The 22,479-nt window shown below is 42.5% G+C and overlaps 4 protein-coding genes, 1 long non-coding RNA gene and 1 other non-coding gene across 10 annotated transcripts; 4 read left to right on the top strand and 2 right to left on the bottom strand.

Annotated features, from left to right (window-relative positions):
* Positions 1 to 1,696: 1,696 nt before the first annotated feature.
* On the bottom strand, positions 1,697 to 5,020 carry LOC112278368 (glucan endo-1,3-beta-glucosidase 6). The gene is made up of 3 exons (XM_024511719.3): positions 3,580 to 5,020; positions 2,615 to 3,309; positions 1,697 to 2,414 (listed from the first exon to the last, which is right to left on the bottom strand). The coding sequence occupies exons 1-3, from the start codon at positions 3,954 to 3,956 to the stop codon at positions 1,951 to 1,953; spliced, it is 1,536 nt and encodes a 511-aa protein (XP_024367487.1). The 5' UTR covers positions 3,957 to 5,020; the 3' UTR covers positions 1,697 to 1,950.
* Positions 5,021 to 6,678: 1,658 nt separating this feature from the next.
* LOC112278367 (glutamyl-tRNA(Gln) amidotransferase subunit A, chloroplastic/mitochondrial) lies at positions 6,679 to 11,847 on the bottom strand. Its single transcript, XM_024511718.3, has 11 exons — positions 11,522 to 11,847; positions 9,972 to 11,301; positions 9,521 to 9,832; positions 8,916 to 9,095; positions 8,673 to 8,767; positions 8,337 to 8,412; positions 8,041 to 8,118; positions 7,694 to 7,787; positions 7,473 to 7,522; positions 7,113 to 7,226; positions 6,679 to 6,957 (listed from the first exon to the last, which is right to left on the bottom strand). The coding sequence occupies exons 2-11, from the start codon at positions 10,575 to 10,577 to the stop codon at positions 6,880 to 6,882; spliced, it is 1,683 nt and encodes a 560-aa protein (XP_024367486.1). The 5' UTR covers positions 10,578 to 11,301; positions 11,522 to 11,847; the 3' UTR covers positions 6,679 to 6,879.
* Positions 11,848 to 12,045: 198 nt separating this feature from the next.
* Positions 12,046 to 12,998, top strand: LOC149986263 (uncharacterized). Of its 2 annotated transcripts, none has more exons than XR_016500987.1 (3): positions 12,046 to 12,186; positions 12,461 to 12,629; positions 12,778 to 12,998. It is a non-coding gene; the product is annotated as an uncharacterized LOC149986263 (long non-coding RNA). The 2 variants fall into 2 exon arrangements; XR_016500988.1 differs by having other exon boundaries at positions 12,797 to 12,990.
* A 40-nt stretch (positions 12,999 to 13,038) lies between these two features.
* On the top strand, positions 13,039 to 13,141 carry LOC112278545 (U6 spliceosomal RNA). Its single transcript, XR_002968724.1, has one exon. It is a non-coding gene; the product is annotated as a U6 spliceosomal RNA (small nuclear RNA).
* Positions 13,142 to 13,648: 507 nt separating this feature from the next.
* LOC112278369 (small ribosomal subunit protein uS4z) lies at positions 13,649 to 15,031 on the top strand. The gene is made up of 3 exons (XM_024511720.3): positions 13,649 to 13,720; positions 13,995 to 14,376; positions 14,696 to 15,031. Exons 1-3 carry the CDS (start codon positions 13,693 to 13,695, stop codon positions 14,880 to 14,882), a joined length of 597 nt encoding a protein of 198 aa, XP_024367488.1. The 5' UTR covers positions 13,649 to 13,692; the 3' UTR covers positions 14,883 to 15,031.
* A 1,626-nt stretch (positions 15,032 to 16,657) lies between these two features.
* On the top strand, positions 16,658 to 22,383 carry LOC112278370 (SUMO-activating enzyme subunit 2). Of its 4 annotated transcripts, none has more exons than XM_024511721.3 (13): positions 16,658 to 16,893; positions 17,475 to 17,587; positions 18,273 to 18,310; positions 18,519 to 18,608; positions 18,764 to 18,847; positions 19,035 to 19,253; positions 19,377 to 19,478; positions 19,804 to 20,259; positions 20,381 to 20,610; positions 20,732 to 20,825; positions 21,150 to 21,332; positions 21,509 to 21,606; positions 21,716 to 22,383. In XM_024511721.3, exons 2-13 carry the CDS (start codon positions 17,569 to 17,571, stop codon positions 21,999 to 22,001), a joined length of 1,899 nt encoding a protein of 632 aa, XP_024367489.1. In that variant the 5' UTR covers positions 16,658 to 16,893; positions 17,475 to 17,568; the 3' UTR covers positions 22,002 to 22,383. The 4 variants fall into 4 exon arrangements, with proteins under 4 accessions (XP_024367489.1, XP_024367493.1, XP_024367490.1 ...); XM_024511725.3 differs by having other exon boundaries at positions 16,685 to 16,893; positions 17,558 to 17,587; XM_024511722.3 differs by having other exon boundaries at positions 16,889 to 17,172.
* Positions 22,384 to 22,479: the final 96 nt, after the last annotated feature.

Here is a 22,479-nt window from a genome sequence, read left to right as displayed (position 1 = left end):
CGAGCTGCACGGATCTTGGGATAAACATTGAATCCTTAAGAAACTCATGTTATTGTGTGGAGCCTAATTGATACCTGTGACAATTGCGGGGAGGTTAGAGGGAGCAACAAACCTCCCTACGGCAGGGGACAACACGCTTGCGGGGTTGTTTTGGAGGTAGAGCCCTTGGAAGAAAATTATCATTTAGAGTTTGTATGTATCAAGGTTTTCCTTTTTGTAACTATAATGTTCAATGTGGAACACTAATCTTGTAGATTGTGCGTCTCTTTCTCTTATTTGTTTTATCAACTTCTTGCCATGCGTCTTTCTCATTCTATTACGTAGGTCTATTGCTAAAAACTCAAATGGATCCTTTGTATTACTAACGGAAACCAATGTCGTTGAGAATGGAAAAGTTGTTTACAAATAGTAAACTGGAGGTCTTTTTGAAGGTCATGCAAGGCTTCCGGCTGGTGGTTACAACAATTTTGGCCAATAAGAAGACATCTTTGTCGAAACTAATTAAATTTTCTTTGTTAAAATTTATATTTCTCACTACTTCACCAATCGACATTGCACAAAACAAATACTATGCTCAATTTATACACAAATATCAATAGGCGCCGTAGAGATGATATATGATTCCATAAAATTTATCTGTCTTATCACTTAAACGGATGTGGATAATGCTCAAGGACATACTACTGTTAGTAAAGTTTCAATTGCAATTAGTAGTTTCTTATGAGTTTCTCCTATACTAAACATAGACTCTAATGTCTTTGTTTCAATTATTTGTTTGTTTTTGTCTTTATGTTTTTTTTTATGTTATATATATATATATTTGTAGAACTGCAATCATTAGAAACCATCATCTTCTTTTTTGAATGTTTTTAATAATGTATAATTATTGGCATGCTTTTATTCTTAAAAAAAATGTATGATTTTCGAATCAGTAGGTGTTAAAAGTTGAAGGACTTTGATTATTGCCTATATTTTCTTCAATTGTTTTTGACACATGTTCACATGGTTTTAGTTTGGCAAATTTTAAAAATTTAACACAAACATGTTGATATTTTTTTAAAATCTATTTGTTATAACTAAAGTTATAACTAAGATTTAAAATCTATTTGTTATAACTAAAGTTATAACTAAGATTTAGAAAAGATTGTGACACGATTTAATTTTTTTGGTATTAGTATTTGTGTTGCACCTAAATTTGGTCTAAACTTTAAGTGGCTATTACTTTTGAAGTAAAATTTTATTTTATTATATTATATAAGCTTATTAATATTAAGATTTCAAAAAATCAATTGCTCACACCAATGCTATGTATTAAATAAATAGGCATAAATAACAGCAATTAAGGAATTAAAAATAAAAACATATTAGATTATTGAATTAAGTTTGTTTTAAGGTAATATAATCTTTATGCATTAATATTTTTTTAATTATACATTTGAAATATTTTATCCTTCAGTAGCAATAGAACCTTAATAAAACCAACTAAAAACTGCAATAGAATCTGAGTAAAACTAACACAATACATGTGATTCCAGACGTATTGAAAGTTGGAAATTATTTTCAAGGACGATACTACATCTGATGGTTTTATAAATTGTTTTCAAATCCTAAGGCGACATGGATTCAAGTCACATTGCAACTACAAACAAGCACTGAACTTAAAGACTTCAATCAAGACACCTGGTAGCCAAATGAATGAAATCAAACACAATCAAGACAGAGTCTAAAACTTAAATTTCAGCACAACTAAGGTAGGACTTAAAATCAGTGTTAATCCAATTACCAAAACCCTTGATGAACTAACTAAAAACAAGTTTAAGCTACTCTACTTACGGTACAATCAACCACAGTTGCCAAAAATATAGGGGGAGCAATGGTCGAAAAGAAAGCACCTACAGTTGTGCACAGAGTTAAATGTGACAACATTGCTTACAAAACCATTGGCTAAACTCATGGAAAGGGGAGCGACTGAATACAGCTAAAGATAAGCAAGTTAATGATTAACAAGACTGTGAAACTTACTGTAGGTGACGCACTGCTCTGTGATTGCGAAATCCCTGGTGCTGCGATGGATTGTGAGCCAACCGGCCTCACACCTATTGTAAATTTACAAGTTCCTGAGCTGGGATCGGTGGTGGTCACCTGAGCTAATCCTTGGAAATCACAGGCAGATGGAAGCTGGTTATTGAACTGGTAATAGTTGTTAAAGGCATAGGAAGCGTTCTGCTGGAGGGTGAGACCACTGCATGATCCTCCGCTGAATAAAGGTGTGCAATCTGTACTACCACATGCGTAGTCGAGATTGGCCGGCAACAGTGACAAATCCGCGGTGGGCTTCAACACGCACCATTGACGTGGGTAGTAAGGGACGTTCTTCGAGCCCACGAGCGCAGTCTGGGTGCCATCCACACCGCCTGCGCAAGAGAAAACGGGAACAGATCTCAAGGGTACTGCTGCATTTTAATTAACGTAATGATCATGCACAGCCTTGCGCTGATAACAAATTCCATCCAAATCGAAATTGGGTTTGCACACGAAATGCCCTTTTTTTCCTCTGGAAAAATCGCTAGCCTCGTGCGATCGGAAGCGAAAGATGGTGAAGCATCCGACATACCTGTTAGATCTAGAGGATACTTCACAGTTCCATCGAAGTTGAAGATACCCCAGTGTCTTTCAAAGTTGCCAGGAAGAGTGCTCTTGGCGTTCTCGTCCAGCAGGCCGAAGACGTAGGCTTCCAATTTGCCGGGTCGAAGTGGTGTTCCAACCCCACTCTCCAAGTGATTCACCAGCTGCTGATTGAATTTTTGCGCTAATTCTATAGTCGCGTAGTTAGCGCCATCTGTCGGCCAACCAATCTCTCCAACGATTACATCCATGTTAGGATAACCTGCGTTATTCAATGCTACTACAACCCCATCGAAGCTTGCGTCGAATACATTGGTGTAAATTCTAGTTCCGTCGACAAGAGGGGTATTGTATCCTGTGAAGAATGCAAAGTCCACGGGAAAAGTTGGCTGGAGAACTAAGTTGAGGAAGGGATACAAATTGACCACGAATGGTGAATTGGTGCTTTGCAATGCCGTGACGATATCCAACATAACTGGTGCGAGGTCGGCCCGGAATGTTTGTTGAGATGGGTAGGAGTTGTCGCTCAAGATATCTGCGTTGCAAGGAACTACAGCCTTGACCGTCTCTGCAAGGCCAGCTGCTGCGAGCGCCGCCTGCACATTCTTCAGAGCTGGGAGCGTAACGTCGACGTATTTGCCGTTGTACCCAGTCAGAAAGGGTTCATTTCCAACTGCAGCATACCTGCCACAAATAAGCCTAATTAGAGAATTCCTCAAACTCCACGTCCAATTCCAAATTACGAATTCGTTGCTAATTCTAACCTGTGCCATCCGTCTCAATCACCACAACGGTCGTGACACAGACTGATTTTAGATGGGCTTGAATCTTTGGAGGATTAATCGGAGGACAATGCAATCACTAAGTTCAAGATCCTGACACGATTCCTTGGAAATGGAGTTCTAGAATCTCGATTCAGGAAACAATGCATGGGTTTGTAAAACGAGGACACACTTGATATTGACTCCATTATTTCCGAGGTGCGAGGTGACGTTCGCCTTCACCCAAGCGGCAGCAGCGTCTATGCTCGCTGCAATAGTAGCAAGCATATCGTTTGTAATCGCAACCATGACCTCTAGATTTATTCCCCGCATGGACTCAATTACTTCCGAATTCGCATCAAACAGCTTCACTTTGACAAAATTATTATCCTTGAGCATCTGCACCACGACATCATTAGAGAGCGGGTCGCTCGAGATCCTACCCCAGTTCACCCCAAGCTCAGCCACTGCTGTTTCCATGTGCCGTGCCATTAAGCATAGCACCACTATTCCTACAACACTGCTAAAAACCTGCCGTTTGTGCATTTGATGGCCCGCCATCACCACCATTCTATCAAAGTCCTGGCAAACTCTGAAACCCTCCGAAGCACAATCCAGCAACCCGTATAGCTTGTAGACTCACACCACCTACAACACGCTCCAAAGCTCGCAGAATTCCTGAATATCACGTCAGTCCACTGCCCCGCAACTCACGTCCTTCCCCATGCCTGCTCTTCCCACCTCCCACTTCACTTCTACAATATAAGAGTCCTACATTGCTATTGTGATTAAACCAAAGCTACTGGTATCGAGACGCGCATCCTTGAAGCACTTGGAACGCAGGTTTGTAACTCGACACCAATCAGCTCATCATGTGATTGATCTTTCACTCCAAACCCCAATCCACTACCTCTTCAACGCTGCAAGTGAACATCTAGCGCTCCAGAATGCCCCACCAAACTTTCCTGAATGTTGATGTAGTTCAAGCAGAGGACATCGCAACAAAATCAGAGCGGGACGTTCGACAATTTTAGATACGCATCCATGAGCAATCGTGTTCCGAAAAATGAACACAGGCTACACGACTTGGGTGATGAAGTGGGAAGATGATTATATTTAATGTTGTTCATGTTGATGGAATGATAATCCAAGCTGCTACTGTGTCTCTCAGATAGTTGCCCGCCAGAACCAACCCCAACCTGGATCTCCGTGCACGTCGAACGACTTGAATTCGTAACGCGCTCGAAACAAACGGCACAACGAATCTTCCGAGGAAAAGATGCCAGGAAGCAGCGCATTGATTGGACAGGAGCTAGGTCCTGGCTTCATTCACTGGAATCCTCCACCGCGTCTCCGGGAACCCCTAAACAGGTTTTAATACGATCACATGTATTCGGATGCAGCCTACTTGCCAGGCTCTTTCAGAGCAGAATGCCACCACGAATGCCCATCCTCCTTCGGTTCTTACATAAAATGCTCTCACAAGCCTTTCCATCTCATCCCCCCTGCACCTACACACGAACATGCTCGTCGTGTCTAACCATTCCTTGAAATGCACTCAATGCATGCGATAGCTCGAAAACTGACCTGAAACTACCAAGACAAAACACCCGGCTGAGGGCAAACGTTTCATCACAAAAGAAGTAATAACAGCCACCTTGAGACAGACTGTGCTTATTTACCCGTCGCCTTTATCCGCGCTTCGTTGTAGACCTGGCGGCCAGTTTACCACGTTCACTTTTAGGCAGAGTAAATTTGGGGGTTGCACTCAAATGTCCATCGAAATTCGACATTCCCGAGGTTTACACTAGTTTGCTGTTTGCAAAACGATGGATGTAGCTAGAGAGCAGGTTCAGAAGTATGGGGATGGGGAGGGTTTGAGCTAGCAGCGACTCTCGAAGAACGTACAAAGATTTCCCGAGAGAGATTCCGAGACCAAGCCACGCTCAATCATCTCAGGGTGCAGTCAATAATGGAGAATCAAGCATGCGTCAGAAGCAGCAGCAGCGTTGATCGGAGGCGGGATAATGGGGTCGTCGAAAAGTGGAAAGGCTGGGGGTGCTTGGAGCTTGAATAATTGGTGGGGAAAGTGGAGTGAAAGGCACTGCGGGGACACAGCTAGTTTGATTGAGCTGCTTGCTGTGCATGCGTACTTGTGAGATCGGTGGAGTGGAGGCAATGCGGGACCCAGCGTGATGGATCGTGATGGCAAAGCTGGGGAGGGGGGTTGAAGAGTTTATTCAAATTCATTTCTTGCGGTTGTTTCATGAAAACACATTCTGTATAGCCATCTTCAAAGTGTCAGCGAACTCCATTATAAATGATAGTGTACAAAGTTTCATTCTGGTGTTAGTCTCACTTGAAAATCAACACTGTGTAACCTGTACGGTGTGAAAAAACACTTCTGTTCTGTTGACAGCTTTTAATTTGTGAGAGCAGAATCCTTTTGGCTTTTCAAAACATTTATTTATATCAATATCATTTTTAGTTTTGTGTTCATGTATGCACACCAAACATGCTACATTGTTCACATATATATATGTACATATCAGCACGCACACACAAAATAGTAACTAACACAATTGATATGCTTCAGTTAATCAATCCAAAATTAGAAGTTCCAGGGCGAAACGCAAGTCTGTACAAAGAAACGAAACAAAACAAAAACATGAAAAGGAGAAAAGTCAACGCCTGTGGAACGACAGAATATAGTTCACCAATTGGATGCAGGAAGTCACATGAAACAATGAAAAGAGTTCACGAATCGGAGTTCAAAGACCAACTGCATGGGTGTCATCAATCGTCAACGATTCTGCAAGCTAGTTAAGGTTTCTACGAAATGAATTAAATGGTTCTTATGACCGAGAGCGATCCAGTCTCCATGATTGAACGAGATCGTGAGTCACTTCGATGTCTTGATTCAATACGTCATTTGTAGGGTGATTGTAGATCTCATCTACCAGAAATTCATTGGAAGCAGTCATGTATGAGAAACAAAGTGGTGGACTGCATCGAGACGAGCGCCTGCTGCAACTGTGCAGTTTCACGACAAAAGAAAACAACAAACAAAAAAGACCAAATAGTCAATTAGGACCTGTAAAAAAAAGACATGAGCTGAAGACAATCTCAGTCTGGTGCAGACGTCGATGCAGCGTCTACTCTAAGTTACTGAAAAGGCTGGATGTGGGGGCACTGGTGGTGCATTGTCACAAATGAGACGATGGTGCGATTTGACGAATCTGACGCTACATGAAGGCTCTTTTCGAACTGGCACAACCAAGATAGAAAATGGTTCTACATAACAAGGGCATAAAATCTCACTTCATGTCGGTTGACGTTGCTGGAAGGACTACAGACTGGGGCTCACCGCCACCAAGGATCTCCATCCTAGAATTTCAACGAGTGAAAGTGGCAAAATTTTTAACAGGTAGATGACAAACATCTGGTGTGACCTGTTGAATTGCTCTTCCTAAAATTCCGTGCATGCTTACAGCTAGGATACTAGTGTTGGAGCGCTGAAGCTCGTAGGTAACGTTTGCTCGAATATGTGCCCAGGTCGCAATATGCTTTCCTGTAAAACAAACGTTGAACACTTGTAAGAGTTGACGAGAACGCCAATCTATTACAAGAATAAGCTAATGGTTAAAGAAGCCAAGAGTCGGTTTCCCTTGACCAAAAGCAAAGACACAAACTGAGTGAATCCTTAGAGAGTTTCAGGAAACATACCTCTCTAAATGCTGGACCAATCATCTGAAGACCGACTGGAAGACCAGAAGTTCCACCTTTCGCAAGACCACAAGGAACCACAAGAGCAGGGAGTCCAGCAAGGTTCACATTCACCTGTTCAATATAAATACTGTAAATACTTGTCATCAAATTACACTTAAGGGACGCTAATTTAAACTCTTAATACCCGGTCTTCAACCTGGAGACGCAAATCAAATAATTAATTGGCCTATTGTAAGAAATCATAACATCAAGTGCAAGGCCAGATAAATGAACTATTGCGCTGCCATAGGGGAATCTATATCAGTATACTGATTCTCAGAGAGGCCTACGAAGTGAACGTGGTTAAGACCTCCTTACCGTCATCAAATCTCCAACATACATGGCCAATGGATCATTCACCTTCTCGCCTGCAAAGACATATGTAAAGATAGATGAGCACCTCTGTGCATCATATTTAAGTTAATATGTGGTGAGTATCAATCCTGTTTATGGTAGTCTAAAGACAGTTTTGGGTACGGTGCAGAACGTAACCTTGTATGTCTGCCCAAAAAACATAACGTCAATTAGAATGCACTTACCTATCTTATAAGCGGCTGTAGGAGTCACTGGTGAAATAAGCAAATCAACTTCTTCGAGGGCATTTTTGAAATCCTGCTGAATTACTGTTCGCACCTGATCCATCCCAAGTGAAGGACAGAAACATCGGTAGGGTCAATACTTAGGAGACATTTGATCACCCTAAAAAAAGCCCATCGGTATAGAGAATATTCTCTTAGTTAAGCAAATGTGGTTGTGAGCTGGCATGCATAACACTGGTTTGTTTCCCACGGTTGATTGTCATATTCAACCGGCTCTATTAATGAGACTGACGACCAAATCCACATACCATTCTGTTCATGAAATACTATACAAGTCAAGTCCAAACCTGTTGAGCTTTCTTGTAGAATGCATCATAATAGCCCGCTGACAAAGCGTAGGTCCCCATCAAAATCCGCCGCTTCACCTGTAAAGTGCATCGCAACGAATCGTTCAGTTTTCAAAAAGTTCGATTGAGAGGAAAAAAGTTGGGGTGTTAAATATACTAGAAATACCAGCATTTAACTCTTCAACTTAATAGATTCCACATCAGTAGCTTTTTCAATGTATGGTTCGTTGTGAAATGTAAGATCTTCCACACTTTTACAATTTCACAATCCAATTTTTTTTAAGATCTTTAATTACCTCGGGACCGAAACCCAGAGCACGAGAGTTGGCATACATGGACATTACTTCTTCACCATGGGCACGTGGCCCATACCTGTCCAAATTCACAACGGCAATATAAGCAAGCATATAAACGGAAATGAAGTAGTCTATCGTGTGTAAATATGCATGACAAACTTAAGTTATTTACTGCAATCGGCTGCAACCGAATCACTAAACTGGTTAAAAATGTAGGGATTGTTTTGAGGGTAATCTCATGCACGTACAAGCACCTACTCAAATAACAAAAAAAGCCACACAAGATCGACTTTACATACTTAAGATGCCTTGTTCTGAAATTATTGAGTGAGATACCTGACACCATCATAGCGAGCGAGGTTCGACGAGGCTTCTGAAGTTGCCAGCACATAATACGCTGGGAGACCTAGTGAGAAATTGGGCATTGCTACCTGAGATCCGCATTATAACAGTCATAGTGAATTTTCTTACTCAAAAAGAATTTCCTGAAAAACAAAGGCATCAAATAATTAGATCTTGCAAATTACGAACTCTTCTAATGAAGTGTAAAACATGAAAGCAAGCACAAAACCCCCTCACCTCTCGCACAGAAGCACCGAGGCTCTCTAAGTGCGTTACAGCTTGTTTAACAGCTGATAGAACATCCTCAACGACACCGTCAGCAATAGTCTCACTGATGATACCAAACCTAATACCAGCCAACGGTTTGCTACCAAGATCATCAATTGGAAGTAGGTTGGATGTATAGTCTGGGACGTCCTGCACTCCAATCCAAAATGTCTAAGAAATCCATCATGAAATAACCTCAGCATAAACAATAGTTGCTATTTCACCGTGAATATAAAAGAAGCGACTATAACCAATGAGACGATCAGTGGTGGTAAGTTAACAGCTGGATGACGATACCAAAATGCTTAAGACTCCTCGAGTGGCTAATAAAAATGCAACTTGTTGGTGAAGTTTATATATTATAGATAGAGCCATAAACCCTAAGCCAGTTATCTTTCTGTGATACGATAGGTGTTGGAAACCCTAAACTAAAGATATCAAAATTTTATTGCACACAAGATTGAATAGCCACATAACAATTTGTTCGACCTCGAATATCGTCATTTATGTAATGCCACACTATGGAGAATTGAATACACAAGATCAGATGAGATTGTCATACAAGAATTGCTCACCTGCGGGCTACATGTGGAGTCGTTCTTATCAGCACCAGCAATTGCTTCCAGAAGAATTGCAGCGTCCATCACCGAGTTTCCGAAGCATCCCACAACATCAAGTGAGGAGGCATATGCCATCAGACCAAACCTAGAAACACGACCATAAGAAGGCTTCAGTCCAACAACCCCACAGAAACTTGCAGGCTGCCGAATGCTGCCCCCGGTATCACTTCCAAGCGCCCCTGCACACTGGCCAGCTGCCACTGCCGCAGCCGAACCGCCTGAAGAACCTCCAGGTACTCTTGATAAATCCCAAGGATTGGCAGTCACCTGCACTATGAGAACCTTAGCATGATTACAAGCCTAATTATTGCATGTGCGCTCAAGAATATTAAGTTTCCATAATTATGAAACAACTCCTCCGTGCAAGAGTAGATTTCAAAAGACTACTGCAGGGTTAGAGCATTACCTGATACGCGGAGCCTTCAGTAGAGCTACCCATTCCAAACTCATCCATATTGGTCTTTCCAACCAGAATCGCCCCAGACGACCGCAGTTTGGCCACAGCGGTTGCGTCATACGGAGGGTAATACCCTTGTAGTATTCGAGATCCACCGGTACTGGGCATGTCCCGAGTGCACAAATTATCTTTCACTCCTAGCGGAACTCCTGCTAAGGGTCCAATTTCCCGACCCTCCGCCACCCTTCTATCCAATTCCTGCGCATCCTGTAGAGCCTTCTCAGACACATGCAAGAAGCTCCGCACATGGGGTTCCTGTTCCCTCAGCTTCACAAGGTACGCTTCGGTAACCTCCACAGCGCTCTTCTCCCTTCTCACTAAACTCTCTCGGATTTTCCGAATCACTGATACAGGTCTTTGTTGCGCTCCCTCCGAGCATTGGCTCACAGACTTCGAGGGGGTGGCCGAGCGATGGACTTCCCTGCAGCCACTTCCCAGATTCGAGTGCAGCACGATGCGCAAATTCGAGGCATCGAAAACTTGTGAATGCTGGATCACATACCCTGGGCTTCCCACCTTGCGAACCCACGTCGGGCGGGAATGCAACATTGCCATTGATTGCTCACACTCTCGAGTAACCTCAAACCCAGATTGCAAGTGCAAAGAATGTGATTATGTTCCAAAATGCTCAGCATCCCAATGATTGCCGGGACAGCGTGCCCCGAACAAGGAGCTCATAGCGGAATCTGAGACCTGCACACTCGTGTTCGAAATGTGCATCTGACTCACTTTCCCTTCTCTCTTCTGTTCGATCCTCCGGCAGAGGCATCGTGATGAATGCATTCGGTTATCATCTGTCATTGGATATTCAACCATTCGTTAAGGACCCAAATATGGCGTCCTAAAGTTTTCAAGCTGAACCATCGTCTGTTGTGACAACACAAGCTATAGCATTACAACGCCGACGATACTTCATATCGTTGCTACGCTTCCATGCAATTAGGTCTAAGTCTAGTGTTAGCGTGCAGGACCAACAGCTTACTAAACCGCTGAATTAGGATCAGCATCCGTCTCCGAAGCTGCGGTAGCTCTTCGTTGCTGTCGAAAGGATACAGATTAAACCCAGCAACTAGTTTCCACGATTTACTCGCACCGAAAAGTTGCATGGATATCAGTAACCCCTAGACTATTCAAAGAACAGGTCAGGGAGAAACGTTGCCGCGGAAATTACGTTAGTTCAACAGCACTGTAGGTCACGGTCTCGCGCCTGGCGTTGGCGGCAGTAGAATGCACGATTGAAGCTCCGCTGTTCCAAAAGGTTAACAAATTGTCCATCTACCTGAATGTCATTGAATACTACATCAATTGGTTTGCAATCTGGCACGACGGAGTGATTCGGATTCGAAGCAGAGGAACGATCAAAATCAAATCAGAGGGCCATCAATCATCTTACACTTTCGAAAAATATCCTAGGGAGATAGTCTTCACACTAAGCTCTTGAAGTGATGTGCATTGAAAGTAGAGATGGTTTAGAATCTAGGAAAACGATATATCTTTACCTTGTGCATGATCTCCGACAGTGAGGTCTCCTTGGAAACACTTGCGTCAGCATTCCGCAGCGAGTTGAGCACACCTTTACAAACCTCCGTTGGTGCGAAGTTGTCTCGGATTCCATTTCATGAGAAGTGCAATACCGCACCGCGTTCTCACGAAACCCTTTCGAGATAATTGATCATTTTAGGGATGAAACAAGCAATCTAAAATGCGAAGTGTGTGAAGGAGTACAAACATGCAGAAGAATTTTGTAGTAATGTTAAACTTCATGTTTTTCTCGTACAAACACGGCCTATGACTGCAAGTGGTGACACTCGAATATTGACGTGAAGGATTTTCTGTAGAGCCATTTGTTGCCATCGTCCTGGCCAACTTCTCCGCGTCCATGCCCCACCCAATTTCTTTAGCAGCTTTCTAGACCTCTGGTTTGTCGGTCAATCCGCATTACCGCCTGGTATCCTGGCATAGCTGTTGAATGATCTTAAGAATTGGACAAAGTCGATCGAGGGTTGAGATTTGTGGGGACCTGCATCCGATGGCGGCACCCTCTGTGAATTTGGGCGGTATTCTCGGCGGAAGAATTCCTTTGTAGCTCATAGAGTTACCTTTCATCCCTTCTCTCGTCACAATTGTTTGAGGTCCAAGTCCTTTCAGTGTCGATAACTTCGAGGTATCGATTTTCGTGCCACTGAACATTGCGTCGTTGTTTTGCGATTATCCTCTTGTGGACCCAATTGCCTCAAGTTTTCCTTGACTCACACGAGTAGGGTTAAGTGATGGGTCATTCGAAGAGTCTCTGCAAGCTTTTGACATTTCGAATTGATGCATCCTGCGAATTGATGCATGTACACAGCTATTACGTTTTTGGCTAGTTCGAAATCGATGCTGGATGTCTAATTTATCCTTCAACTGAGTTACCGACCTCGGCATTGTGCTTACTGCAGAGAGTTGCTCCGTTATGGAGAGTAAAAAGTTTGAGAAATATTTTCGAATTGCACATGTGGGAGGTGAGGGTGTGCTCCACAGCTGCTTGAAGTTGTACGCGTTTGAGCTGAGCAGCAGTCCTCAGTCAGACGACCTAGCTTTTCATAACTTTTTTGCGGCTCCTCACAGGTTAGAATCTGTTACTCTTGATTCCTGCAGGTTATTCAGTGATTGCTCAATTTCGCACTTCCTCGTCATTCCCAATGTACTATTTCCATGGAAGAAACTGTCCTATGATACCTTTTCGTTGCCTTAAACTGTTTCAACTTCTGTGAAGCTGGCAACCATGGCTGAAGATGTCCTCTCAACTTGCTGCGAACAAGGATAAATTCTCTACTTCCATGATTCCATTGTGATGGCCAACAACAATCCCGAAGTGGCATTGCACGCACCCACCTCATTCAGCCCATGGACCCTTCGCTGATGCCTGGCTTCATGCGAATTGTTCCGTGAGGAACGGAGCAGGATGGTCCGCCCCACATCGATTGGATATTGACGACTGGGCAAGTATACAACGTTATATTCCCCGTCGAAACATTTCTCTTCGGAGACATCTGATAAAATTGGAATGATACAGAGAAGAATAACATGGCCCCTGCGCAATGACTACACGCACAAATCGAGATATGGTCCAGATTTTGTTCCACTTTCTTATCTGGTTTGCGAGATTAACCGCCTTGGTGATTTTCCTTGTTCGAAACCGGCTGCTCATAAGTATTGGGGTCGGTCAGTTTCAACCAGCAAAAAATTCCTAAAATAGGTCAACATCGAGAAAGCATTTCCTTCAGCCCTAATGTCGGTTTCTTATCACGGTCTTCATTATTTTCACGTTTAGCTAACCATTCTACAGTATAGGGATGCGTTTCCACTGATTCTTTAGTCAACTTTAAAGAGTATTTGCAGCATCAAATCTGCAAGATAGACACCCTGGCTGCAGAATACAAGAAGCAAAGATGGGGATTCTGAGGATTATAACAGAAGGCCCCTTCATGGGTACCTTTGCTGTAATCAATAGGCCCTGTTTATAACTGATCGCACGGTCAGATGACAGTGGGTCTGACAGACGAGGGTGGCCCAGGGTTTTAGGGTTTGGAGATCCTCTGAAGTACGAGCTCTGTACCCAAGGCCTAGTTTCTGTGGAAGTTTGTGTTACTTTTGTGTTGCGGAAGCTCCTCACACAAGCTTCACCATCATGGTGCACGTCGCGTCGTTTCGTAACTGTGAGTATCAATCTTCTAGCTGTTTCTGTTCTGAATTTCATGTCGTTTTTCCCCTGCACTCGATCTCGCAATGTCGTTGAGTTCTCGGGTGGGCACGAGGATTTTGTTTGTGCTGAGTGTGTGCTTGAGGGATTGGCTGTTGTCGCGGCAGTTTTGTGGAGGAAAGGGACGGTGCACCATTTATGAGAGGATATAGAACTATGAGTAGTGCTCTTTCTACGAGATGAGCCGTCGGCTCATGCGCTGATTTCGTGATTTTTTTTTGTGCTCTTAGATGGGAAGACCTTCAAGAAGCCACGCAGGCCATTTGAAAAAGAACGTCTAGACGCTGAGCTGAAGCTCGTAGGAGAATACGGTCTCCGCAACAAGCGTGAGCTGTGGAGGGTCCAGTACGTGTTGAGCCGTATCCGCAATAATGCGCGTATGCTGCTTACTCTTGATGAGAAAAACACCCGCCGCATTTTCGAAGGAGAGGCTCTCCTGCGACGCATGAATCGATATGGACTTCTCGATGAGAGCCAGTGCAAGCTCGATTACGTTCTTGCTCTCACTGTTGAAAATTTCTTGGAGCGACGCCTGCAGACTCTTGTTTTCAAATCTGGCATGGCCAAGTCCATCCACCACGCCCGGGTGTTGATCAAGCAGAGGCACATTAGGTGAGATTGACGTTTACACGCTTCTTCCCTCAACGTCTAGCGGTTGCCCCGCGTCTTAAATCTATTTAGGATTACTGAACATCTCTAACCAATGATCACGTAGCTGGATGGAGCTTGTTTGCAGAAGTGGTTGGGAATTGTTTTTGGACCTAGATAACTTTCTGATACAAACACCAAAGACTACCTGGTTTCAACCTATGGATATGTACAGCTGATATATCTTCCGGAATACTTTCCACTTGTTTCATTCATTATATTTCCAGGAAGTCATTGTGCATTTTTGCGTTGGTTTTAAATTGTTCTCTGTGTGGTTGAACAGAGTTGGAAAGCAAATTGTTGATGTTCCATCATTTATGGTCCGACTTGAGAGCCAAAAACATGTAGACTTTGCTCTGTCTAGTCCTCTTGGTGGTGGCAGACCTGGAAGAGTGAAACGAAAGTACATGAAGGCTGCATCCAAGAAAGCCTCAGGTGGTGATGACGAGGACGAGGAGGACGATGAGTAGATACAAGGACACTTCACGCTTACCCGGGGACTCAGTTCTGTTGTGAAGGCATATTTTCAGAGGTTTTAAGAAGTAAAAGTAGTGTTCGCAACGTGTATATAACTCTCTGCAACTGACCTGATAGTAAAATTTGATTTTTCGATTCTGTACATCCTCCGTGTTCAGCAGATCCTCAGTAATAGCTTGGGTTCGAGTGTCAAACATATCTTTTTAAGTTGGTTTCGAACCCTGTCACGGACCTGAACTGTGATTTCTGCTGCTCAACCTTGTCTTGGCGACCTCTGGTGGCTAATGTTCTTGTTATTTGATTCGTTATGTTTGCCTGGTTTATAGCTCGAAGGAAAGTGCAACTGGGTTTTCAGTTGAGTTTAATTTACCCTTGTTGAAGAAGCATTTGCAAAGATAGTGGCTTATTTTGCTTACAGACTTGAAAAGATTTATTCTAAACGTCTTGTGGACCCTCAGAGGTCCTTAAGTCTAAATTTTTGGAACGGAGAGAGACTGCCATGCAAAGAAGTCAGAGTTGTTCATTATCGAATGCAATATTGTAGATGTGCACTTTCCAAAGCCGTTTGAGTGAATTGCCTACCTTGAGAGTCAACTATTTAGATCTTAGTCTTGGAACTTTTCATGACAATATCAGTGTTTTTGGTTGCTTTGAATTTGTGTGTCTGCTTTAGTTGTAGCTGTCGTGAAACATTTTTATTGCATTCACGAATTGTACATGTGAACGAGTCCTTGTCAAACATTCTTTTGAAAAAAGTTTTTCGAAGTAAGACTGAACACCAGTAATTTGGAGATCTAAAAATAGAAAATGGAAGAGAGATTTGTGTGCGTAACAATCGATGATGAGGTAATTTTACATTTGTCAACCAAGGAATACTGACATTTTTGTTTGCACTGACAATGGTTTTGGTATGATGTTAAATGATAATAAAAACCCTCGCGTACATTTATTTACAATACGCTAAACTTTGATCTCGATGAAGTCCACAGAAAGACCATTCGGGATATCGAACCTCATTTTCACATTTTTTCTCCAACTTTCGGAACTCATTGTATCTGGGCCACTTCTATTATTTAAAAGCATGTCCAAATATCTATAATCACTCAAGTTTATTAATTTTCAATGATCTAATCAGTATCACTTTTTTGTTAAAATCGAGGAATAATTACCTCAGACAGAGTAAACCCATAACAATTCTTCGTCTCTATCGATTTATTTAATACTTTGAAAGCCAAAGAAATCATGACAAGGATGCAAATTAACTTAATCTGAACAGGGCATATCCCACAAATACTCATAAAAATCCTAGATGGTCCAAAAAATATTCTTCCGTTCATTCTTCAAAAGATGCACATTCCGTGTGGCAAACATTTCATCGAAATCTCAAGATAACATGTCCGTTCAACTTTGAACACACAAGAATATTCGTTTCCGGGAAGTCAGAAACGCGTTAAGTTGCTATTGCCACCGCTGAAGGAATGAAATTCACTAACATTCCATCTAAAAGTTTAATTTATTTCACAGTAATATTTCAAAAAAAAAAAAAAAACAAAACAAAACAAAACAAAACAAAACAAAATACTGTACAACACTTCGGAATCCCACTGCAACAGATTTGAGCGAAGTGGTGTAAATCTCTTAACGCGATAGCACAGCAATTGTAACTGCTTCTGACAGCAAGGATTCTCCCATTTGTCTGCAATAAAAAAAAAGGTAACTCAAAATAAAAAAAAATGGCTCAAAACATGAGAGGCTGTTTAATGTGGAGGAGTAACACGGGAACCGAAACACCGCCAAACGTTTTCTAAGATGCCGCGCTCTTCGAAGCCATTCTCGTCGATTCCCATCCTCTGAGCTTAATTTGCTTCTCACCAATTCGCACGCTTGGGCTAAGCCAATGCCAGCTTCGAGCTTCCTTCCACGTCTTGGCGACAGCATTTTTATATATTCGCTGGGAAGAGCTTACGGCTGCGCCATGAGCGGCGGGAGTTTCTAGCATTGGAGGTGCAATGCGTTGCAGCGTTTGTCCGTGTGCTTTTTTTTATTTTTGGGGGGTCGGTAGTTTGTTTTCATGAGTTGTGCTCTGTTGCTACTAGTTTGCTTGGATTATCGCCTTTGATGAACAGTATCGGGGCGGTTTTGATGTTTTGCGGGCTGGGAACTGGACGTGGCATCGACTCTGAGAAAGTTTTTGAGAGTTGGGGTGGTGGGGGTTTTTCTCTGTTGATTGCTCTGAGCAAGGACTTCAGGTTTTCTCTTAGTTTTCTTCGGAAATCTCTGCTGGTAATTTAGAAGCTAGGCTCTGATTCGTGGGCTCATGTATGACTTGCTCCGTTTCTTGCATTGGAACGATATTTCGTGTCGTCAGTATGCAATCACAGGAGGGTTTGGTTTACTGTTATTTTCTGGTCTGTGGGAGGATTTTTGCTCTCGTCTACGATTTTTTAAAAGAGTCTCATACATGAATGAGTGGGTGGCATTTTTATTGTTACTTTTTATGTCGCTTGTATCAGAAATAATCCTTTCGAGTTCAATACGCGGTATGAGAATTTGTTGTTTCTCATTTTGAATAATTTCATATTCAGGAACTTGAGAGTGGCTGCTTTCGAGTGTTAGTGTTCTAAGAAATTGGAGATAGTGAGCGCAATCTTGGCCTGCGTGGGTGCAGAACAGAGAAGAATGGCGATGTCGGATTCAGGTACAGGATTTCTTTTCTCTCGTTGGGCGAACTTTCACCTCTTAGCTTCCGAAACTGATTGTTAGGGTTGATTGTCGGACTGTAAGTATCTGTTTTTTCATTGCCAATGAATGTACTGTGAAGTTTCGGTGATGTTTGCTACTGTTGAGTGCTTAGCGGGCTAGGGTTTGGCGTAGTGCGAGTGTCGGAGAGGTATTTATGAGAGTGGATCATTCATCTATGCTTTTATGGTTAATCACGAATAGTATCTACTATAAATTCAAAATCTTTAGGAGTTTGGAAGTCGCGATGCAGAGATGTGATCGTGGGACATCGGGCATCTTTATGTTCTCATTGTAAAGACCTCTGTACTTTCTGTACAAGAACCATCTTTTCTATTGCCCATGCTATTTACACAAGCTCCATTTGACACTGTAGCAAATATTTTTGATATAATACTAATAATAGAAAAGAGAGGGTTATGCTTCTCAACTGGCGAAAGTCTTTAGATATTTAAAAAAGCTCTTCTTTCACCCCCTCATTTTATGATTGTCATGGAATTCTACGTAGAAGGTATCCTGTGCACTTTTTGAGGGTTTACAGAACGGGTATTCAAGAGTGTTATGCTAAGCAGTGCCATATTGTACTACAATGACACTGAAGTCTGAATCTTCTTTGTAATTTTTTGGAACTCGTTTGGATACAGGGGAGCTTAGCCAACAAATGTATGTCAACGATGTTCAGGTATCTTATACAAATTCTCTCTTCTAGCTTCTCGTCCCCCCCTTTTTTTTTAATGAGAAGACTGCAGTGATTAGATTAGTTCAGAGCTGCGAAGAGATTCGAAGTGAACTTGGAAATAAATGGAACGATATTCCTGTGCTGGATTGTTGCAATTTCTTGTCGGGCTATTCTGTAAAGATTTTCTGATCGGCAGATCCTTTGAATACAGAAAGAGAAGGTTCTCATGGTGGGGGCTGGTGGTATTGGTTGCGAGCTTTTGAAGACGCTAGTGCTGACTGGTTTTAAGCACATTCACTTGGTCAGTTACCCTGTGTGCTCTCGGCAACTTTCTTCGCTCTTATACATTTTTAAAACATGCTATTGAACAGCGCTTCTATTTTATTTTACTTTGAAGTATATCTGGTCGTACACAAGAAAGAACTATAGCACCCACGTTGATCACAATTGTTACAGATTGACATGGATACTATAGAAGTGAGCAATCTCAACAGGCAGTTTCTCTTTCGCAAAAGCCATGTGGGACAGTCAAAAGCAAAGGTATGTTGCAGTTCTTACTGGTGAAATAATTGATGCACTTGGTTGGATTTGGCCGCGACTTGATTAGAGACTCTTCTGTGCAGCATGTGGAAGAGGTAATTAAAATATCTTTAATTTGATTTAATTAAAAATAAAAAAAAATTTCTTTTTCCGTTAGGGAGGTTTTCATTCGAAATTCCCGTTGCAGGTGGCGCGTGAAGCAGTTCTCAAATTTCGGCCTGGAGTAGAGATAGTTGCTCACCATGCGAATGTGAAAAACCAGGAGTTTGATATAGATTTTTTCAAGCAATTTAGTGTGGTCTTAAATGGCCTGGATAACCTGGACGCACGGCGCCATGTGAACCGCATGTGCTTGGCTGCAGGCGTACCTCTGGTGGAAAGTGGTACGACTGGTTACCTTGGCCAGGTAAGTACACGCTCTCGTCTGTGTAGTTATTCCAACGCAAATTTTTCAATGCAAGTGCTTTTTTCTTTCGAACCCCTTTCAACTTTTCACATTTTCTTACATATTATTATTCTCAAACTGCAGGTGACAGTACACATTAAGGGACGGACTGAGTGTTATGAGTGCCAGCCTAAGCCAGCACCTAAATCTTATCCAGTTTGTACCATCACGAGTACTCCCTCCAAGGTGTGTTTACGTTTCCGTGGTTCATACCTCTTCTTGTCTATCGTCTCTACTAGGTTTTTTGAAACCGGAGGATGATATGAGCATGAAGTATGTGGTACTGCAGCTCCTGTCTTTCTGTATTTAGTTTTCGACCTTCCAGGTCGTCTTTTAGTAGGTGCACCAATGTGTGCGTTCTTCAATTTCCTATTTTTTACTACTTTTTAATTTGATAGATTTCTCCCCTTCTAAACGCTTCAATATATATATATATATATATATATATATATATATATATATATATATATATATATATATATATATATATATATATATATCTTCTTTGCAGCTCATTCACTGCATTGTATGGGCCAAAGAGTTGGCGCTGGCAAAACTATTTGGTGATAAAGGTCAAGTTAGTGATCTGGACGTACGATCCACGTCAAATGAAGACAATGCAGTTAGTAACGATCCAGATGAAGCAGAGTTCTTTGAAGTGCGGAGCGGAGAAAGCAATAGGTCATATGCAGAGCGTGTGTTCAATCGAATATTTGGTCAAAATATTGTAACTGCTCTCCAAAACGAGGACACTTGGAAAGCAAGAAGGCGGCCTGACCCTTTGTTCCTGGACAAAGTTCTCACTGAAGAAGATGCGGCGACACAAAATAATGCATCTTCTAATGATGGTACAGTCTCTGCCATGGCGTCCTTGAATTTGAAGAACCCGCAAGAGATCTGGAGTGTGAAGGACAATGCAAGGGTTTTTTTGGAATCGATTCGACTGTTCCTTGAGAAACGAAGCAAGGTGCGTTTCTCTTTGATAAAAAGTTGGGACGTCACAGTTGAGCGTTTAAGTTACATTTTTAATTTGTTGCTACAGCTTTGGTTTCTTTTTTTATCCTTCTTTAACAGTACGTTGGCTGCAGGATGTTGGGAAGATTGTCTTCGACAAGGATGATCAGTTGGCGGTAGAATTTGTGACAGCTGCTGCCAACTTGCGGGCACATTCTTTTGGAATCCCTATGCAGAGTGTCTTTGAGGCAAAGGGCATGGCCGGCAATATCATTCATGCCATTGCCACCACCAATGCGATCATAGCAGGACTTATTGTTCTCGAAGCTTTGAAACTTCTCAGCAATAGGACCGAGGAGTGTCGGTCTGTCAATTTTTTACCTCCATTTTTCGTTCTATGATTGCGTTCTTAATCTGGCATCCTCTATTGAATTTTCATTTATCTATGAGGAAATGATTTGTGAAGAGACTACCTTGTGACGCAGGATGACGTATTGTGTGGAGCATCCTTCAGGAAAAATGCTGCTGATGCCAGTAGAGATGGCTGAGCCGAATCCTCGTTGCTATGTCTGCTCTGAGGTAGGAACCTGGCTTTTCTTCGTTTTCAGTAATGGGTCTTGGGGCTTAATACGACCAAGTTCTGGAGGCTAGGTACTTTGCCTTCTGTAAAACTTGGGAGGTGGAGATGTTGTTATGTTAACATCCCCTAGAAAGTTATAGCGGTCTAGAGAAATGCAAGAAGCTAGCATTTTCCACCTTAGGTTGGAGTTGGCACTATAATTCTGGTTATCGAACCTGGCTTCTTGTTGTGATTCTTAGTACCAGACAAATAACTTCGTGATGATATGTGGGAATAAGAGTTACTGATTATTCGTGAAATGTGCTGGTAACGTGGGAGACCAGACGCCATTAGTGTTGGAACTGAACACCGCTACGGCTACAATGAGGGAGGTGATCGAGAAGGTTGTGAAGCGCAAGCTAGGTGTCACGGATCCTGTTATCATGCAGGGTGCAACTCTTCTACACGAGGCAGGTGAAGACATTGAAGAGGACATGGTGGCATACTACAGAGCTCTTCTTGACAAGGTTCTAGAACACTAACCCTCTGTACAAATCTTCAGATTTTCTTATTGATTGATAAGAAGGCAATTGTCAGTGCGCAGCATTGTTTTTGCAAATAAGGACCATGGACTTGCCTGAAATTTGCGAGATTCGCTGTCCTCTGGTTCTTACTTAGCTGCAATCGCTGTGTGATGGAGCAGAAGTTCGTAGATTATCCGACTCCCATTACGACAGGTGTGGTGTTGACGGTTGAGGATTATCATCAGGATTTCCGATGCAGCCTTCATGTCAAGCACAGGTATCATTATTCATGAAGCATGATACTATAGTAGTGATTGAATTACAGTGTAGCTTAGATGGTCTTGTCTCAACTTCGATAGACTTATTTGTGATATGATACTATACAGGGATACTTTTGACGAAGAGAAAGAGCCAGAAGGGATGGTTCTAACCGGTGATCTAGCCTCCCTCAACACCACAGAAACTGCAGCTGCTCCGACGCCTGCACTAGATGCTCCATCAAAAGCTGAGAATGGACATGCTGAAGAGGAAGAGGAAGATGAAAATGTTGTCATGGTTGAGCCTGCACCGAAGGCGGCTACTGCAGGCACCAAGAGAAAGCTCGAGAATGAGGAGACGCACCCAACGGAGAAGAGGTTGAGAGCATCAGAAGCCGTTCCAGTTGAAGTGTGAAAAGGAATAATGGAGGGTGATTTATGCCGTTTTTCTCTTATAGAACAAACAGGATAGTGTCCAGGTTTCAGATGTGCAAACATCTGGGGTGATTGAGACTTTGCTCCTGGCGATTTTCTTCTGGTCGCCTGCTTTTTCTCGCCCATTTATGGCTTGCTGTAGGGCGTTTGGCACACGTGAGTGATATCACTTGCAGATCCACAGCAAAGCAGACACTGTTCTAGTTTCAGTCGAAGTGGTCGATGGAGGGGTGTACGCACTAGAGTGACCTTGAAGCTGAAGTTTTCTGTATGCATTGTGACGTGCACTTTCGCAATTGTCTGCCTGGTTCTAAGCCCCTGAATTGTTGTAAAAGAAAGTCGCTTTTTTGGTTTTTGCCGCATCATGTTGTTGATGGTTGGATTCCATGCCAGTTTCTGAACGCTTTGGTCTTTCTTGGTCGTTAACAACCCCGGTTGCATCTTCTGCTTTATTTAAT

This window comes from Physcomitrium patens, chromosome 25, assembly GCF_059467195.1.
Source record: "Physcomitrium patens ecotype Gransden chromosome 25, ASM5946719v1, whole genome shotgun sequence".
Classification (NCBI taxonomy): Eukaryota; Viridiplantae; Streptophyta; class Bryopsida; order Funariales; family Funariaceae; genus Physcomitrium; species Physcomitrium patens.
The sequence above is the reverse complement of the archived record's forward strand: the minus strand, read 5'-3'. Positions and strand labels throughout refer to the sequence as shown.

Bases quoted from the DNA above. Each gene is read 5' to 3' on its own strand.
- LOC112278367 (XM_024511718.3), bottom strand. From the start codon at position 10,577: ATGGCAATGTTGCATTCCCGCCCGACGTGGGTTCGCAAGGTGGGAAGC. The intron at 9,833-9,971 runs GTAATGCTCTAA...CTCATAGTGCAG, and splicing joins CTGAAGGCTCCGCGTATCAG to GTGACTGCCAATCCTTGGGA. The intron at 8,119-8,336 runs GTAATTAAAGAT...TGCACTTTACAG, and splicing joins CTCTGGGTTTCGGTCCCGAG to GTGAAGCGGCGGATTTTGAT.
- LOC112278368 (XM_024511719.3), bottom strand. From the start codon at position 3,956: ATGGTGGTGATGGCGGGCCATCAAATGCACAAACGGCAGGTTTTTAGC. The intron at 3,310-3,579 runs GTGTGTCCTCGT...TATTTGTGGCAG, and splicing joins AATAATGGAGTCAATATCAA to GTATGCTGCAGTTGGAAATG. The intron at 2,415-2,614 runs GTATGTCGGATG...TCTCTTGCGCAG, and splicing joins GTATCCTCTAGATCTAACAG to GCGGTGTGGATGGCACCCAG.
- LOC112278370 (XM_024511721.3), top strand. The intron at 18,609-18,763 runs GTCAGTTACCCT...CAATTGTTACAG, and splicing joins GTTTTAAGCACATTCACTTG to ATTGACATGGATACTATAGA. The intron at 20,260-20,380 runs GTGCGTTTCTCT...CGTTGGCTGCAG, and splicing joins TCCTTGAGAAACGAAGCAAG to GATGTTGGGAAGATTGTCTT.
- LOC112278369 (XM_024511720.3), top strand. From the start codon at position 13,693: ATGGTGCACGTCGCGTCGTTTCGTAACT. The intron at 13,721-13,994 runs GTGAGTATCAAT...TTGTGCTCTTAG, and splicing joins CGTCGCGTCGTTTCGTAACT to ATGGGAAGACCTTCAAGAAG. The intron at 14,377-14,695 runs GTGAGATTGACG...GTGGTTGAACAG, and splicing joins ATCAAGCAGAGGCACATTAG to AGTTGGAAAGCAAATTGTTG.